Source organism: Miniopterus natalensis, chromosome 3 (genome assembly GCF_054644295.1).
Source record: "Miniopterus natalensis isolate mMinNat1 chromosome 3, mMinNat1.hap1, whole genome shotgun sequence".
In the NCBI taxonomy this organism is placed as follows: domain Eukaryota; kingdom Metazoa; phylum Chordata; class Mammalia; order Chiroptera; family Miniopteridae; genus Miniopterus; species Miniopterus natalensis.
In genome coordinates this window covers 1,589,804-1,605,767 of record NC_142083.1, presented here as the reverse complement: position 1 = coordinate 1,605,767, position 15,964 = coordinate 1,589,804, and the positions used below count along the sequence as shown (strand labels likewise).

The 15,964-nt window shown below is 50.5% G+C and overlaps 1 protein-coding gene across 1 annotated transcript; it reads left to right on the top strand.

Annotated features, from left to right (window-relative positions):
* The first annotated feature begins 6,093 nt into the window (after positions 1-6,093).
* On the top strand, positions 6,094-14,936 carry GZMK (granzyme K). Its single transcript, XM_016199809.2, has 5 exons — positions 6,094-6,148; positions 6,463-6,610; positions 11,827-11,977; positions 12,722-12,991; positions 14,763-14,936. The coding sequence occupies exons 1-5, from the start codon at positions 6,094-6,096 to the stop codon at positions 14,934-14,936; spliced, it is 798 nt and encodes a 265-aa protein (XP_016055295.2).
* Positions 14,937-15,964: the final 1,028 nt, after the last annotated feature.

Genomic DNA, 15,964 nt, shown 5'->3' with positions numbered 1-15,964 from the left:
TCGGCGCGAGCAGAGAAGGTGCACTGACGGGTCCAGTGAGGTGGGAAATGGGGGCCTGGGAAGGATGGAGAAAGTCCGGAAGGTTACTGTGGCCAGTGATCTAGGAGAATGAACAGGACACGAGTGAACGCATTTCTAGGGTTCAGCGAACACCCCACCCTGGAGCCGGTGGGCCAGCCCCAGGGTCCTCTCCAGGCCTCTCTGAGCCGGATCGGAGGAGAGCAGCCTGGGGTCGGGCGGCCGCCCAGGGGACAGGCAGGGAGCAGGGAACCCGGGACTGACCCGTGGGCCTCGTCACCTCGACTGCTCCCCTCAGACCAGAAAGAGCGCGGATGCGCCAGGAAGAGGGCCCGCGGCTGCCCTGCAAGAAAGCCAGCGACCTGAAATTCCGCTCGAGAGCACAAGTGCGCGTTTGGGACTTTGGAGAGAAGAAGAAGTGAATTAAGTGCAAGATCTAGAAGAATCAGCATGGTAATTACACTGTTGCTAAAACCCAGCAACCGACCCATCAACCAACAATCAGACTTTAGACCCTGCTTTTGCCGATTTCTCTCTTCTCAGCTTGGTGGTCTGTTTATCGGCACCTGCTATACATGCATTATTCATGCATCAGACTTATACTTACTAAGACTTACAAAAATTTGAAACGTTATTTTCTATGCTGTAATCACCAAGATTTTTTAATTTATATGCTAGGTTCCTAATGAGGAAATTTAACAAAAGTATTGTTTTACTTACACTTATATTGATTTATCATCAAGCTTATTTATTATTATCATCTTTTTTATTGATCTGTAAGAGCGCTTCATATATTAAAAGATATTATCTTTTGGGGGGATGTTTTTCAATGCAAATGACAAACATTTCATCATATGTCTTTGGCCATTGCCTACGGTGTTTTATATATTCTAACTTATTGGCAGTTTCCCTTATGCCTTCCTCTCTCAAACGTTATTTTTAATTTACTATTTTATTTAGTGTTTATAACGATTTCTTTTTTTTCTTAGAAAATCTTTGATCCACCTGGAATATATTCGTAATGAAGAGTAGAACGGGAATCAGGAATCAGTGGTTTTGGGGTGGGCTGATATGCAGGTGTGTGTGTGCGATATTTTATCAATCATCAGCCTTTGGAAAAAGAGTTTCTATCATACTTAGAGCTGTGTGACAATTTCCACTTGAATTCATTGTAAATGAAAAATTAAGGAACCCTGAATAGATTGGTTTATTGAGCCCCAGCTTGGCCATAGCATTTACTGTTTCCCCCATTAAACAACCTGACCACCACCCCCTTTGAAATACCTACTCATTTACCTTCCGTGACTTTATTATATGAAGACATTCTGATTAGTTTAAACAACCGAATTGCTCTCAATATGACAAGATCATTCTATTTAACAGATCTGTTCCTATAATTAAAAAGGTGATGTGTTTGGCTTGGGACGTATCCCGGTGTCTGAGATGTTCGATGTGAACGGCAGGTCCCACTCTGTGGCCTCCCATCCTCGACTGATTGGTCCTCTGGAAATTTCCTCCGCACTGTGCATTCCTTCCTTCCCTTCCTACTTCACTTGCCTTCTGGTCTTTATCACCGGGCTCTTTCCCTGGCTTCTCTCCCTTGACCTACACATTGACCCCTGTTATCTCCTCAAAGCCCCACTCGGCTCATCCCAGTCGTCACTTCCTCTGTGCAAGGCCCATGTCCCCACGAGCCTCTTGCTCGGGACAGAGGTCAGGCCTATAAGCCTTCCCTTGGCCGCCGTCCCTGTTGGAAGGGTTTCCACATGTGTAAATCTTTCAGGACAATCTCGCAGACAGTGTGAGTCTGCCTGGGTCCGGTGACATCACAGGGACCACCCCATGTGGAACTTCCCCCATCCCCCGTAACAGCCCCACCCTGTGAAAGTGAGCATCGAAAGCCACCCTGAGGGGACAGAAAGAGAAGACCTGGCACAGAGGACGGCTGAGGGGAGATTGTCCGAGCAGGCGGCCAGGTCCACAGGTACCGGGAAGCCCCACTTGCCGACTCCCCGAGGTGTTTTCCTGCGGTTACTCCCTATGCCAAGACCCGCGCTCACCCCTACGCCCCCACCCACTGCCGTCATTTCATTGTTCACTGGAGAGGGGTAAAGGACTCGTGAGCTACTTAACTCAGCCACGGTGGGTAGGAAACATATTCACGTGTGATCAAAGGAGATAATTAATCTGCAAAATATGTTCTGATTAAAAGTTAAGATGGGAGAAGATACCACAGATTTTCCTCCATTCCATCATCACCGCCATCGTCTACTAAGGGGGGTCATAGAGCAGTTCTCTGGAGTATTTAAATTTAAGTAGCCCTGGCCGGTGTTGCTCAGTGTTAGAGCACCGGCCAGCAGCCTGAAGGGTCTCGGGTTTGATTCCCGGCCAAGGGCAGGTACCTCAGTTGCAGGCTGGATCCCTGGCCCTGGTTGGGGCTCGTGCAGGAGGCAACCAATTGATGTGTCTCTCTCACACCAATGCTTCTCTCTCTCTCTCCCTCTCCCCTCTCCCTCCCTTACACTTCCTCTGAAAAGCAATGGAAAAAATATCCTTGCCCGAGGATTAAAAAAAAAAAATTTAAGTACCTAAGGAAAAGCCAGTGTGCCACAGCCCCAGCCCAGCTGACCAAGCCTCCTGGACTGGGGTCAAGGCCAAAGCCCCAGGTCCGAGTCAAGGGGACTTTGCTTCCCTTTGCCATCTGCTCTCAAGCTTACCCATTTTAAGGAACTCCTGGGAGGTATGATTATAATCCGAAGTAGGATTTATATTTTCTTGTTCCCTTTGGACATAGTGTCATCTACAGCACCCCAACAGCACTCCTCACTCCAGTTTTCAAAGCTGCCATAGTTTCACCATAATTATCAGAAGATTCATTTATCAAATTAGTTAAATCGTGACTGGACAGAAACCAAGGCCTAGAAGTCAGTGGCAATAAAGGAAGAACCCAGGGGAATTCTGCCAAATTCTGATCTCAAGTGCCTGGGGCTGGGGAGGCCGGGACAACCCCAAGAGTCTTGGAAACCTTGGTGTTGGGAAATTTTCTCAAAGGCTGAGAAGGAAGAGACAGGAGGGCTTGAAAGACATCTGCTTTGCAGCGGAGCCCACAGAGCTGGGCTCAGACTACTCGTGGGGAAGCCTGGGCATGTGTGGGGGTTTTGCTTGTTAATTTGTTTGATTCTAGTTTCAGTCCATTGTGGACTGATAATTTTATACAGCACAAATGAATAGAAAAGTTAAACTAAAAACATAGGCAGGCAAAATGCATGCCCTATTTTATGATCAGATTGAACTGACATTAAATTATATTTCATTAAATAAAACAAATCAGAAAAGTGCTGTAACAGCCTCTAAACTCTGACTCTCAGTCTCAGGCATCATCTTGCCCCAGGTGGGTAATGAGCAGGTCAGAGACGTGCTCAGGGCTGGGGGCCGTTCTGAGTCACAGGGCTTTGGAGGGCGTGGCTGTCACACGCAGTAAGCAGGTGTCCGGGCTGGGAAAGGAAGGCAGCCCCGGGGAGAGAACCTCACGTGGCCTTCGGAGCTTCCAGATGGCTGTTCTCTAATGGTCTCCTGAAACACAGGAGGGTTGAGAGAGAGGAGGGAGGGAGGAAAACACCCCAAAACAGCATCCCTAAGAGCTGCTAATAAGGACGGTTGAACGCCACCCAGCAAAGAGCGGCAAGGCCGGGACACTGGAAGCCGGCCCACCCCAGGCCCAGCCCCGCTCCTGCTCGCCCGGCAGGCTGCTGCTGCGGAGCCGTCCAAAGCAAACACGCTCCCCTGCAGCAAGCAGACTCCACAGGAATGAGGGGGACCGGCCGCTGGTCGTGTTACACGGCCCCTGTTCTCTGTCCAGCTTCCTCGGTGTAATAACAAATGATGCTATTCACCGATGCATCCGCCAAAAGCCAAAACCAAAGAACTCGGTGCTGTAACCCAACGTGATTCTCAGAATTTTCCAGGTCAGCTACGAGGAAGATTTATGAGACTGTCCATCCAAGTGAACTAAATCTCACCCAGGTCTGAGTGCAGTGCGCACGGCCAAATCCCTCCCCGGGCTCCCGGCTCCCCTCGGGAGCCCCCCATCTAAGCCCCAGGGGCCTGGAGCCAGCACACAAGGGCTTAAAACCTGACTGCCACCTGCCAGCTGGGTCATCCCCAGCCAGCCTCTACCCGCAGAGCAAGACTAATGACGGTCACCTCCCTGCAACTGCCGTTGAAGATGCTTAGCAATGTGCGAAAAGCCATGTGGCTTTTCTCAAAACTAAGCAGCTGGAAGGCGTTTTTTTCACCCCCTGCCCTCCCCCCTCGCCCCCCTGCTGGCCCCGCCAAAAATGCAGCTCTGTCTTTCACGCTGCCCACTTCTCCCTGGTCATTCATGTCACCTCCGCCTGTCACCCGCCACCTACATCCCTGGGAAGCCAAGGACCAGGCAGCTTCTGTCCCCCCCACAGCTTGGGGAAGCGGTGCCTCAACAGAGACAGAGATGACTTGAAAATTACAGGGTTCATTTGGCTGCAACTAACAAGTTTGGTTTATTAAGTTTGTGCTTTTCCTTAATCAGGCTCCTCCTCTTCTCACCCGCAGGTCTCTCGGCAGGAAGTTTTGCTAATTCTGCTTATTTCATTAATATGCAGGAACCCTTCACTGTGGCCACGTCCCTGTGAAGTGAAAACAGGATATTTTCTCAAATGCTGTGCTCTGGTTGTGGATTTGTTAGCAGACAAGTTATTTCAGGTCAGGTTGAAATGATTCGGTCTCCAGGTTGCATGCTGTGCAGCGTTAGGCAAATAGCTTAGCCTCCCTGAGCCTGTTTCTTCATCTGTAACATAGATGCAATCGTTGCTCTTCCTTCCTCACAGACATCAGGCACGAAAATATATAATGATCATGTAAGAAGAATTTTGGAAATAAGGTATTTATATTAGTAACTTATAATGTATAATAAATAACTATAACACTGATTATTCCCACTGTCTTAAGCTAGAAAACAACAATTTGGTGGGAGTCTCTTGCAATCTGGCAAGCACGATAGCCCTGAATTTCAATTCTCCTTTACAAAAAAAAAAAAAATAGGATACTTAAATCTTAGAAAAAGGAAAGTAAGATCTGTTAATTCAAGTTGGTCAGTGTTTCGGAAAAGTAATTCGGTCCTTGGTGCCTGATCTGTTTGCTTGTACTGATTTTGTAACATCTGCACGGCACCCAGCGCCCAGGAAAAACGGGCTCACATGGCCTGTGAGGTCTGGCGGCTTTCGCAGGGAGGGGGCCCGGGGACGTGCTCCCATCCGTTCCTGGGGAAGATGTGGGGGCAGAACAAGTCCTTGATGTTTAAAAGATATTCTCGTTCAAGCCCTGGATAAACACACGGTCATTTGCAATTAAAAGTGAGTAAAAGAGAGACTTGGAATTAAAAATATGGTGCCAATGTTCCCCTTTAGTAACATGATGAAATCTTCCAAAAATGTAGCTGAAATTGAACCGCATTCAGTCAAATCTAGAGAAGACGGCAGGACTAGGGGCAAGTTTGCTACGAAGCACATGGGTTTTCCTGGAGGATGTTTGGGCTCTGGCGAAGCCGTGTGGCAACAGGACCGTGATTTGTACGAGGTTCTGTGTCTCCCTTCATGATAAATCTATGTCCAAATGCGAGCTAGGGAGAAGCTAACTAGGAGAGGCACCGTTTCTGCCGGGAAAAATAGTCAGCATTGCTTTAGGGCAATGAACATCTTTGAACACTCTCTGCAGCTTTATTAAGGTCTTAGGGGGTGGATGTTTTTTATTCCTTCACCATTTATAACATGAGTACTCATGCAAATATTGAAGGTGGTTCAGTCTGGAATCGAATTCTTTATTGCACATGTAACTCCCCAAAAAGTGCTAAAAGCAGAGATCTGAAATGCCCCAAACAGATACACCCCCCTAAATGTAGGTGTGAAAACTCTTCCCCCTAGAAGACTTGTGGTGAGCAAGTTAAAGCCTGCAAGACTGAAACCTCCTTTTCAGAACCTTCTTCCTTCACCTAAACGGTCAGAGCGCTTCATCTGGGGCCCTCAAATCGAAGCGACAAAAATGACCACGTTTTCTCTGTTTTTCCTAATAGCCGGGGCTTATCTGACTCCCAAGTGTAAGTATCCCCTGTACCTACCCCACGCAGGCGTGAAATGGGTTTCTAGTGATTGTATTGTTACATTGTAACTGTGATGATTTTTCACAAAAGCGCCTATGTTTCTAAACTGTAACGTGTTATACAGTTGTTCGTGTGCAATTATACCCAATTGTTCATCTACAATTATGTACAATTGTTAAGTACAATCATAACTGCCAGGTGACTGGGTGTGTTTTTTAATCTTTGAAAATGATTTAGTGCCCGTAAAAAGGAGAATTACATGAAATCATCTGTTGGATCCTCTGTGTTCAATCTTTTGGTTTCTCTCACAGGTTTCAGCACGGAGGTCATCGGAGGGAGAGAGGTGACACCTCATTCCAGGCCGTTTATGGCTTCCCTCCAGTATGCCGGTGACCACATTTGCGGAGGGGTTCTGATCCACCGACAGTGGGTGCTGACCGCGGCCCACTGCCGCCACAGGTGAGCCCCGCGCCGTCCCTGCGCCCAGGGCGCCTGCCCACCGTTAGCTTCCGTGACCGCTGGCCACCCGGTGGAGTTTGTTCACCCTCCCACGCACCCATGTTTTCTGCCCTGGGCCTACCTTTCCCACCAAGCCACGCAGGGGTGGGGAACCTTTTTTCTGCCAAGGGCTAATTGGATATTTATAACATCATTCCCAGGCCATACAAAATTATCAACTTAAAAATTAGCTATGAAAAAAGCTCCTAGATTTATTGAATTTCGAGGCCCACCTGCGGTTGTCTTGGTAGGGCCAGACCCAATGATTTTGAGGGCCGCTTACAGCCCGTGGGCCGGACGTTCCCCAGCCCTGCATGAGGAGACAAACCCGAGCCCTGCGTGGGAAGCCGGGGAAGCAGCCACAGAAATAGTGGAAGCAGCAGGTCCGATGCTCCTGAGCAAACCAGACAACCTGAGTCTGCACCTCCGCCTCCCCATTTTACCGTCGGGGAATAACACTGGAAGTAACTGCTTCCCTCGTGGGGTTTTGAGGATTAAATAATATCTATGTAAATTTTTGAATATGCTTAGCACCTATTAAGCACAAATAAGTGGCAGTTATTATTCATAGCAGTAGTAGCAGTAGCTGTAGCAGGAAGAGGCACCTGCTTTGCTAGTGGATTTTTTGATCCCTTACGTTAGCTCCCGTGCCCCACTCCCCGGCCCAGAGGGAGGCCCACAGTTTGGAAATCACAGCTGTAAGGGGCAACAACCTTCCCAGGTGGGGAAAAAAAGCTACAGATGGTTTATATAGAGAGAGAGAGAGAGAGATTCTTTCTCTGGGACACTTAGGATAAAAGCTTTTCTGGAGACAGACTAGAGCCTCTCGAATCCCACTTCAGCCCATGATTCTCTTACTCCAGAATAAAAAAGTCCAAACCCTTCTCGTAATTCTGCAGCCACCTCAAAACAAAAGCAGCAGAGAGCAGATTTGGTGGCGTTTTGTTTGCTCGCTGGGGTGGGGCTGTTTTTGTGCGGTTGATGTTTTGTTTGTATGTCTCCTTGCTCACGTTTCTCGCCTGAACGAGCCAGGAAGAGACGGGCCTCCTTTGCTTTCGGGATGACAGTGCTCACATAGGAGCCCGGGGCCATCGCGCTTTTCTCTCCAGGCATCAGCTGTACCAAAATGACCCCGTGACTTGACTCGCTTCCCTATGTTTCCAAGTTTTCGTTTCATTGCCCCGCTAATGAGACTGAACACAAACTAGAAATTCTGAAGCCTGGAAACATGAGAACTTTTGTTTTATTTCTAAATAGTGGGCCACTGATTTCCAGTTTCATACGGCTGCTCCCTTCAAATGGGGCGCTTGCTGTCATAGAAATCGCCCTGTGTCCCCATCACGTCTGCTCTCTCAGCCCTTGTCCCCTGGGGACGAGCGAGGCAGAGGGTGATTATCAGTAGATGTTCATTCAGTTCAGAATCGGCACATCCCCAGTGTGCTTTGGTTCTCACAAATGGACTCTAATCTCCCCAGACACAGTTTCCCTTCTTGCAAATTTTCAGTAAATGCTGAATAGAAGGAAGGAATAAATTGGGGGATTTAAAAATTTTTTTTTTTGCTGAGCTGAACGCACAGCATGTGAAGTCCTTCTAGTCTCAAAGTGCTACCTGAAGGTAAATGGTATTATTAAGCTGAATTTTAAATTTTGCCACGTGGCTCAGTGGTTAGTGCGTCAGCCTGCACACCAAAGTGTTGTGGGTTCGATTCCCGACAAGGGCATGTAACTGGGTGGCAGGTTCAGTCCCCAGCCCTGGTCAGAGTGCATGTGGGAGGCAACCCATCCATGTGTCTCTCTTACATTAATGTTTCTCTCTCTCTCTCTCTTCCTCTCCTTTCCACTCTTTTTGAAAATCAATGGAAAGAAATACCCTCAAGTGAGAATTAACAGAAAAATAAAAAATAAAAAAGTTTGCCACGCGAACTTGACTCAGTAGGGGTGGACTGCCAAACTGACACATTAGGAAAAAGAGGTCTTGGAGTTTAAATTGCTAAATGTCACTTTAAATGGCTAGGGTTTAAAGAGCTCCCAAATGTGTGGATCAAATGTCCTAGACGGGACGCTTGGGTGTAAAACTCTAGGTGGATTGGGGCTTGGAAAAATATTGAGCTTTATGAAATTCCAAATATTTATGAAACAGTTCAGTGGTGGCTTCCCACAAATGTACCCCGTGTGTCCCGTGGGGACAGCTTACTAAGCCCTGGCCCCCTCTCAGTCAGTGGTGGGGGAGCCAGGCCTGGGGCCCCACTCACCACCCGCCCCTGTGGCTCCTCACTTAGTCTCTTGGTTCTTTTATTAGTCGCCATGCCAGTTATAAAAGGAAACTGGTAACTTACCAGAAGCAAAGCTCTCACCAGCTCCGGCCCACTGCCTGCCCGAGTCCCCTCCAGAGCCTCCCTCGCTGAGCACCTGCCCGGCCTCACCCGCCAGCCAGTGCTCAGCTGGGACCCCCACCCCAGCACCCCGTCCTAGTGGCCTCACCGCACCCTGAGTCACTCAGGCTTCCCGGCAGAGTGGCTAAAAATTCAGGCCCAGATTCAAAGCGGCTGAGCTTTCGCCCGGCGGCAGCTGCATCCCACTCTCTGTGGGACTTTCTCAAGTTGGTTCGTTCACCTGAGCCCCAGGGTCCTTGTCTCCAAATGGTAATAATCTAATAGCTCCGCTCAGGGCTGTTGTGAGGTTTAAGTGAGAGAAAATATGCAGAAGGCTCAGCACAAACCCCGCACACCACAGTAGACCAGTGAATGTCACCTGACGTTCTGTTATCTGCACCCCCATGGTCATCGCTGGGGAACGAACCTGATGGTCTAATCACGTTGAAGGGACAGGACTGTGACGGCCCCTCTCTGGCAGTCAAGTCATTCCCTCGTCTTGTCCGCCAAAGAGACCTCCAGGAATAGGGACCTGCCTTCCCTGTCAGACCTGGGGTGTGGGCCCAAGAGGGGGCCCTGCCGGGTGCCCAGGCAGACTGGCAGAGGAGCTGGGAGGTGCGAGACGGCTGGGCACAGGCTTCCAGACGTGCCATGGGAAATGCACTGGACGGAGTCCCAGGAGCTGGGTTTGGGTCCGGCCTCCCCTGCTTAGACGCGGTCCTTTCACGAGTCAGGAATGCACAGCCCATGGGCCTTAGCCACCCCGGGAGGGTGACCGTGAGCTCATGTTAAGTACAGACAATGCCCGTGAGCGTCTTCAGCAGATGCAAAGACAGGCTGGAGGCCATACACTGGCTCTGCTCCGTCTGTAATTGTACGTGATTCTGTTCCAGTAAGTCCGGGGCGCGGCCCAGAAACTGCATTTTAAACAAACACCCCCAGGTGATCCTGAAGGAGGTGGTCCCGAGCCCCCCCGTGGAGAAACCCGGTGCCATACAGCCGTACAAACCGGTGTTGTCCCTTCTCCTCTGCAAGTTCAGGCCCGGGTTTGCTAAGTGGGACCCTAGGCCCCGGGTGCGGCAGGTGTCCCCTGAGCAGACACTGACCCTGTGCCACAGGGCGCAGCTGCAGCCCATCCGAAACGGAGAGTTCGGGGAGCACTGAGGTCGCTGGGTTGCTTTTAGGGTTAACGTGTCCCCGTGGAGACGGAAAGAGCCCCGACATTTCAAAGGCATTAGCCCACCGGGGAGACTGGTGAAGGATGGAGGCCGGGCGGAAGTGCTCTCGGCCCCGCCCTCATCTGAAGCGCCCCCCCTCGTCTGAAGCGCCCCCCCTCGTCTGAAGCGCCCCCCCCTCGTCTGAAGCGCCCCCCTCGCTGCCCCTCCCGCTGCCTAATCGCGGGGTGCCGCCTCTCCGCTGGAACCCATCCCCGTCCCCGGGGCTTGCGATCGTCCTTCCCTCCGAGGCTCTGGGCTGAGGGAGTTTGTTGACCTTGAGTTTGAGTCAATCCCAGGAAATTCAATCCACCCCCCTTTGAGAAACTTCACCCCCATCCTGATTTTGCAACAGGCAAACTTGTCAACAAACGGGAGCTGGCATCCCCAAGGTAAACTCTTCTGGTTGAGACCAGAGTGGCGCCTCCTGCCAGGCCCAGCGCCACCCGCCAGAGCGCCCGCGGCCCGCCGTCCCCTCCCTTCTCTGCGCTTCGGTGCTCGTTTTAATTGCATCAGTCTTTAGTCACCTGTATGTCTGGTGGGGTGGTTTTTTTTGTAATCTGCCTCGACCCCCTTTTCAAGTGACAGTGAATATTTATATGTCAACAAGCAAATATAATTCTTCCTATAACCCTCCTGGCTCCAAGAGAGGACGTGTGGTGGCTTCCTGAGGTCGCAGGCTGACGGGACGGGTTTGTCGTGGGCACATGGCCCGGAGGTGCCGTCGGGTTCTCCAAAATCCCGTTTCCATTTTCATAACTAGATGTGAATGTAATTTCCTCCAATGTACAGTAAATCAGACCCACGGTGGCTCTGCTGAAAGGCTGGTGCTGGAACCTCCCGTGGCCGGAGACACGAACGAAACAAAGCAAAGCTGTTGTTTCCTCCCCAGCTCACGCCCTCTGCTTGTCCACCTGCTGACCCTACAGTGTCCTCATTTCAAATCAGCAGTGATGTCCCACCTTGAGGACAGTTTTCTTTCTTGTCCAAATCGTCTTTCCGAGGGGCCAGGAGGTGGGAGCGTATCTGACAGCCCCGCACTGGGCCTTCCTTCTCCCGCGGCCGGGGTGGCCTTCAGTTATTCCTACACTTAGCCCGGGGACGGCGAAAACGTCCTGGAGACGGATGGTGGCGACAGACGAACCGTATAAACTCCGTGCCGCAGACTGTACGTTTAAAATGGTCAGAACTGAGAATTTTATGTTATGTACATTTTATCTCAATGAATGGAAAACTTAATGGTTTGTATCCATTTCAACCCACGAACCTGAGAAATAGAATTTCTTTTGTTTTGTATAAACTAACGTGGTTTTGTCGTACACTTGACGTTAGTGAATTAGGATTTCACTGGGTTTCCCGCAGAGGGAACAAGCCCCCGGAATCTGCCTCGCCGGGGGCTGCAGGGGCGGGTTGGAGGTGGGTCAGCTGCCCCTTGATACCCATTCACGCTCGGGTCACCGAGCCCTGTCGCGCCACCTGATCCTGGACCGGGCGCCGTGGCGGCCTTGTCCCTGCACGGATCTGACGTCTCCACGGCCTCGCCTCCCCACTTGGGAATCATTTCGTTGCTTCTGTTCTCTTGGTTTTTTAGTTTTACCAAAGCCTCGTCTTTCAAAGTGGTTTTAGGAGCACACTCTCTCGCAAAGAAGGAGGCCTCCAAACAAACGTTCAAGATCGTGAGGTTCATACCGTCCCCAGGATTTGCATCAAAGCCCGAGTCCAACGACGTCATGCTGGTGAAGGTAGGTGGCACTGCCTCCTTCAGTTCCCCGCATTCTCCCCCAGCACCACCCAGGTGTAAAGTCGCCTCCACAAGGCATTCATGTCCAGGGTGACTGCGACATGTCTGTAAGAGCCCATTCCACTCCAGGGACTCCTCAAAAGAAATGGGAATTTATCACAAACGCATCGGGGCTGTCTCTAGTTGCAAGAAACAGCAACGCTGGTGCTCACGCGTGTGGGAGGGAAGCAGCCCCGCAGGCCCGGGGTCCACCCTGCAAGCCTCTTCCCAGATGCTTTTATCGTTAGCAGATGAAAATTCCAAGTCATTTATCCAGCAGAGCCAACCAAGTGACTGCAGGGACAGGGCAGTGAGTTACAGCGTGGCCTAGACCATACTTAGTCCCGTCCAAACTTAGTCTAGACCATACTCAAGGGTCCCATCCAGCAGGAAACAGCCCAGCCCTCAGAGTCACGACCTGCGGATGTCATTCCACAGAAAACCACCCAACACAGAGCAAAGGCCAGTTTGCTGGAGCCGGGGCAGGATTCCTGCTCTGCGCAGGCTCCCCCCGAGCATCGCTGAGCTCTGTGGGGAATGGGGAGCGCGCTCCCAGAGCAACAGCCGCAGGTGCAGCTGGGCTGCCCCCAGAGCAGACTCAAGAAGGGGGGCGCCCCCGGGGTGGGGACCACACAGGCACCGCACAGGCCAATCGCAGGACACGGCTGGGGAGGGGTGGTCATTTATCTTCTTTTCGACCTGTCAGCTTCACACGGCTGCGAAACTCAACAGTCACGTCCAGCCGCTCCAGCTAAGCCCCCAAACGGACATTAGAGCTGGAACCAAGTGCCAGGTCACCGGCTGGGGCGCCACCAACCCAGAACTCTTAAGCCCCTCCGATACCCTGCAAGAAGTCACCGTGACCGTCATAAGCCGAGAGCTGTGCAACAGTGCGAGTTACTACAACCACCAGCCCATCATAACTAAAGGCATGGTGTGCGCAGGAGACGCCAAAGGCCAGCGGGATGCCTGCCAGGTGAGGGCCTGCCCCTGGGGGGCGCGTCCCCGCACCGCTGCGGGCGAGGCTGCGGGACCGAGGAAGGGAGGCACCGACGGCACAGGCCACATCCCCAGAGCGCCCCTCCGTCCTGGGGGCGCCCGCGACTCCTCTCACCTTCCAGTGTGAATGCTGAGGCCGCCCCGGCACGCAACGTGCTCATGAAACGTCAGTGAGTCAGCATCAGAGGCTCTTTCCGATGACCTTTACGGGCTCCCTCGGAGGGCCCCATCCTTGGAAAGGTCGCTAGTGGTGATTAGACGATAACTTCTCCAAAAACAGAGACACCTTTTTTTTTTTTTTTTACTATTTTTTCCATTGATTTTAGAAGAGTGGAAGGGAGGGGCGTGGGGGAGACAGAGAGAAACACTGATGTGATAGAGACATCGATGGGTTGCCTCCCTCACCCCCTCCACCGGGCGCAGGGATGGACCTGCAACCCAGGTAGGGCCCTGACCGGGGATCAAACCCTAGACCCTCCGGTGCCCAGGCCGACATTCTACCCACTGAGCCACACTGGCCAGGGCAAGAGAGCCACCTTTTAAATTAATTAATAAAGAGGTCTTATAAAACTCTAGTGCAAAAAGCTCAAGTACATGGTATGTGTCTCCTAAATCATGTTGCCTGTCTGACCAAGAGGAACAACAGTCATTCTGAGATTTTCTCTCTCAGAATCTTGTTTCCTGAGATAGAAAAAAATAGGTGTTCATGGTTACAGGTGACCAACAGGGAGTGCGGATGGATTACCAAAACTTGAATGCAATATTCATATCATACTACACGTGGTTATAGGGCAGAGGATATGATGATTTCCAGGGTCATGTGTGGGTGCGGTGCCCCAAGACCGCCACCCCCTAACCCAGTCATTCTCAACCTTCCTCATCTCATGTCACACAATTACTAAAATTCTGTGACACACCAAAAATATATATATTTTTTTGCCAATCTGACAAAAAATATAGGTATAATGCTGATTCATTCCCACCTGACAGCTATTGTTGTGTTCGTATTGTCGTTTTTTTGACAATCTAAGGGAAGAGAGGCCAGTGCCCCTGCCTAAACAGTCAGGTGTTGGATGGTTTACAAATTCTCGCAGCTCACGGGTTAAAAGTCCCTGCCCTAAGCCACATTTTTGGGGCCAACCAGAGCACCATGTACTGCAGCTGGGGGGGGGGGGGGAAGGCTGCACCCCTGTCACTTTCCTTGACAGGTTCGCGTCACATGGTTTGTTGTCAGAGTGAGTCCTCAAGAATCAGCTCATTGAGCAAGTATTTACGAAGTGTTGTGTGTGTGCAGAACACCATGTTGAACATATAAAGATGCAAAAACAGGGGAAAAAATAACACAGAAGATAGAGCTCCTGCCATAGGACATTTACTACAATAATCTTCCCTGCAGCTCGGTTTCGGATCCATGACACCGACATGAGATTCACGATTTTAAAAATTCCTTTTACTTCAGTGAGTTATTTCAAACTTTATGCCTGCCCCTTTCTTGGTGAATAAAGTTCAACAGCCACTGATTACCAAGGGGTGTATATATACATTGTCCTAGACAGGCCGGAACATGGAGAGACAGACAGACAGGCAGAGCCACAGCCCTGGGCAGAGATAAGACTCTGAGTAAGGGGCTGTCTTCAGGACTCAAAGGAACTGAGGACCCAGATAATCACCTTTTGAGTCAGCAGCAGTTGGTGGTAGGAAATGTTCAAGAGCTTCTTCCAAGTGTCTGCCCCTTTTCCCCTCTGCAGGGGGACTCAGGCGGCCCCTTGGTCTGCAGGGGCAACTTCTGCGGGCTGGTCTCTGGAGGCCGTAAATGCGGTGACGCCAAGAAACCTGGAGTCTACATACTCTTGACCAAGAAACTCCGCACTTGGATCAAAAGCAAGCTTCCCCGTGCCCGGCCGGCGTGGCTCAGTGGTTGAGCGTTGACCCGTGAACCAGGAGGTCGCGGATTGATTCCCGGTCGGGGCACATGCCGGGCTTGGGGCTCAGTCCCCAGCAGGGGGCCTGCAGGAGGCGGCCGACCAGTGATTGTCTCTCATCATTGATGTTTCTGTCTCTCTCTCCCTCTCCCTCCCTAAGTCAATAAAACAATAAAAACTTAAAAAAGAAAAAAAAAAGGGCAAGCTTCCCCCACCTCCTGCAAAACAAGGCTACAAGTGATTTTTTTGGATCTGCCAGTTGCTTGTTGTTTTGTTTGTTTGTTTTATTTTACCATAAAATGTTCCACAGGCCAACCTCATCCTCGGATGCCGCTGGGCGCCGTAATGTGGGGCAGGGGCAGGGTCCACTCCCTCCCTCTTAGGACTGACTTTGTTATGGAGTCAGGTTCTTTGCCACACGGCTCACTGATGGATCTCTACTATGCTGATTTCATTCTGGATAAAATGTAGACGACTCTCTGTCTCTTATGGAAATAAGTACAGCAAATGCTCTGTCCCCCGCTTCACCCACACTCCCCAAAAAGGCAACAGGTGATTAGACAAAACTGTCACGGCGCCACCTGCAGCCCGGTTTAGGTTGTGCTTTCTGCCGGGCCATCCTGAGCTGCATTTTCAGAACAGGGAAGAACACATGCAAATACCCCAGGGCAAGTTTGGAAGGAATTATCAAAGTTTATACAGATATTCAGGACAGTACTCATTACTCACTCACACATACTTTGTTCCAAAAAGGATTTAAAACAATGTACAAAAGTATCTGCAATAAAACAAAATATGAAATTAAAAATAATTTTTCCTCAAAATACTAAAAACAGAAGCACCATATGATCCAGCATTTCCACATCTGGGTATTTATCTGAAGAAAATGAAGACACTAACTCAGCAAGATACAGGCACCCCTATGTCCATTACAATGTTATTTACAATAGCCAAGATATGGAAACGACTTATGTGTCATGGGTGGATTAATACATAAAGAATTGAAATGAACACACACACACACCCCG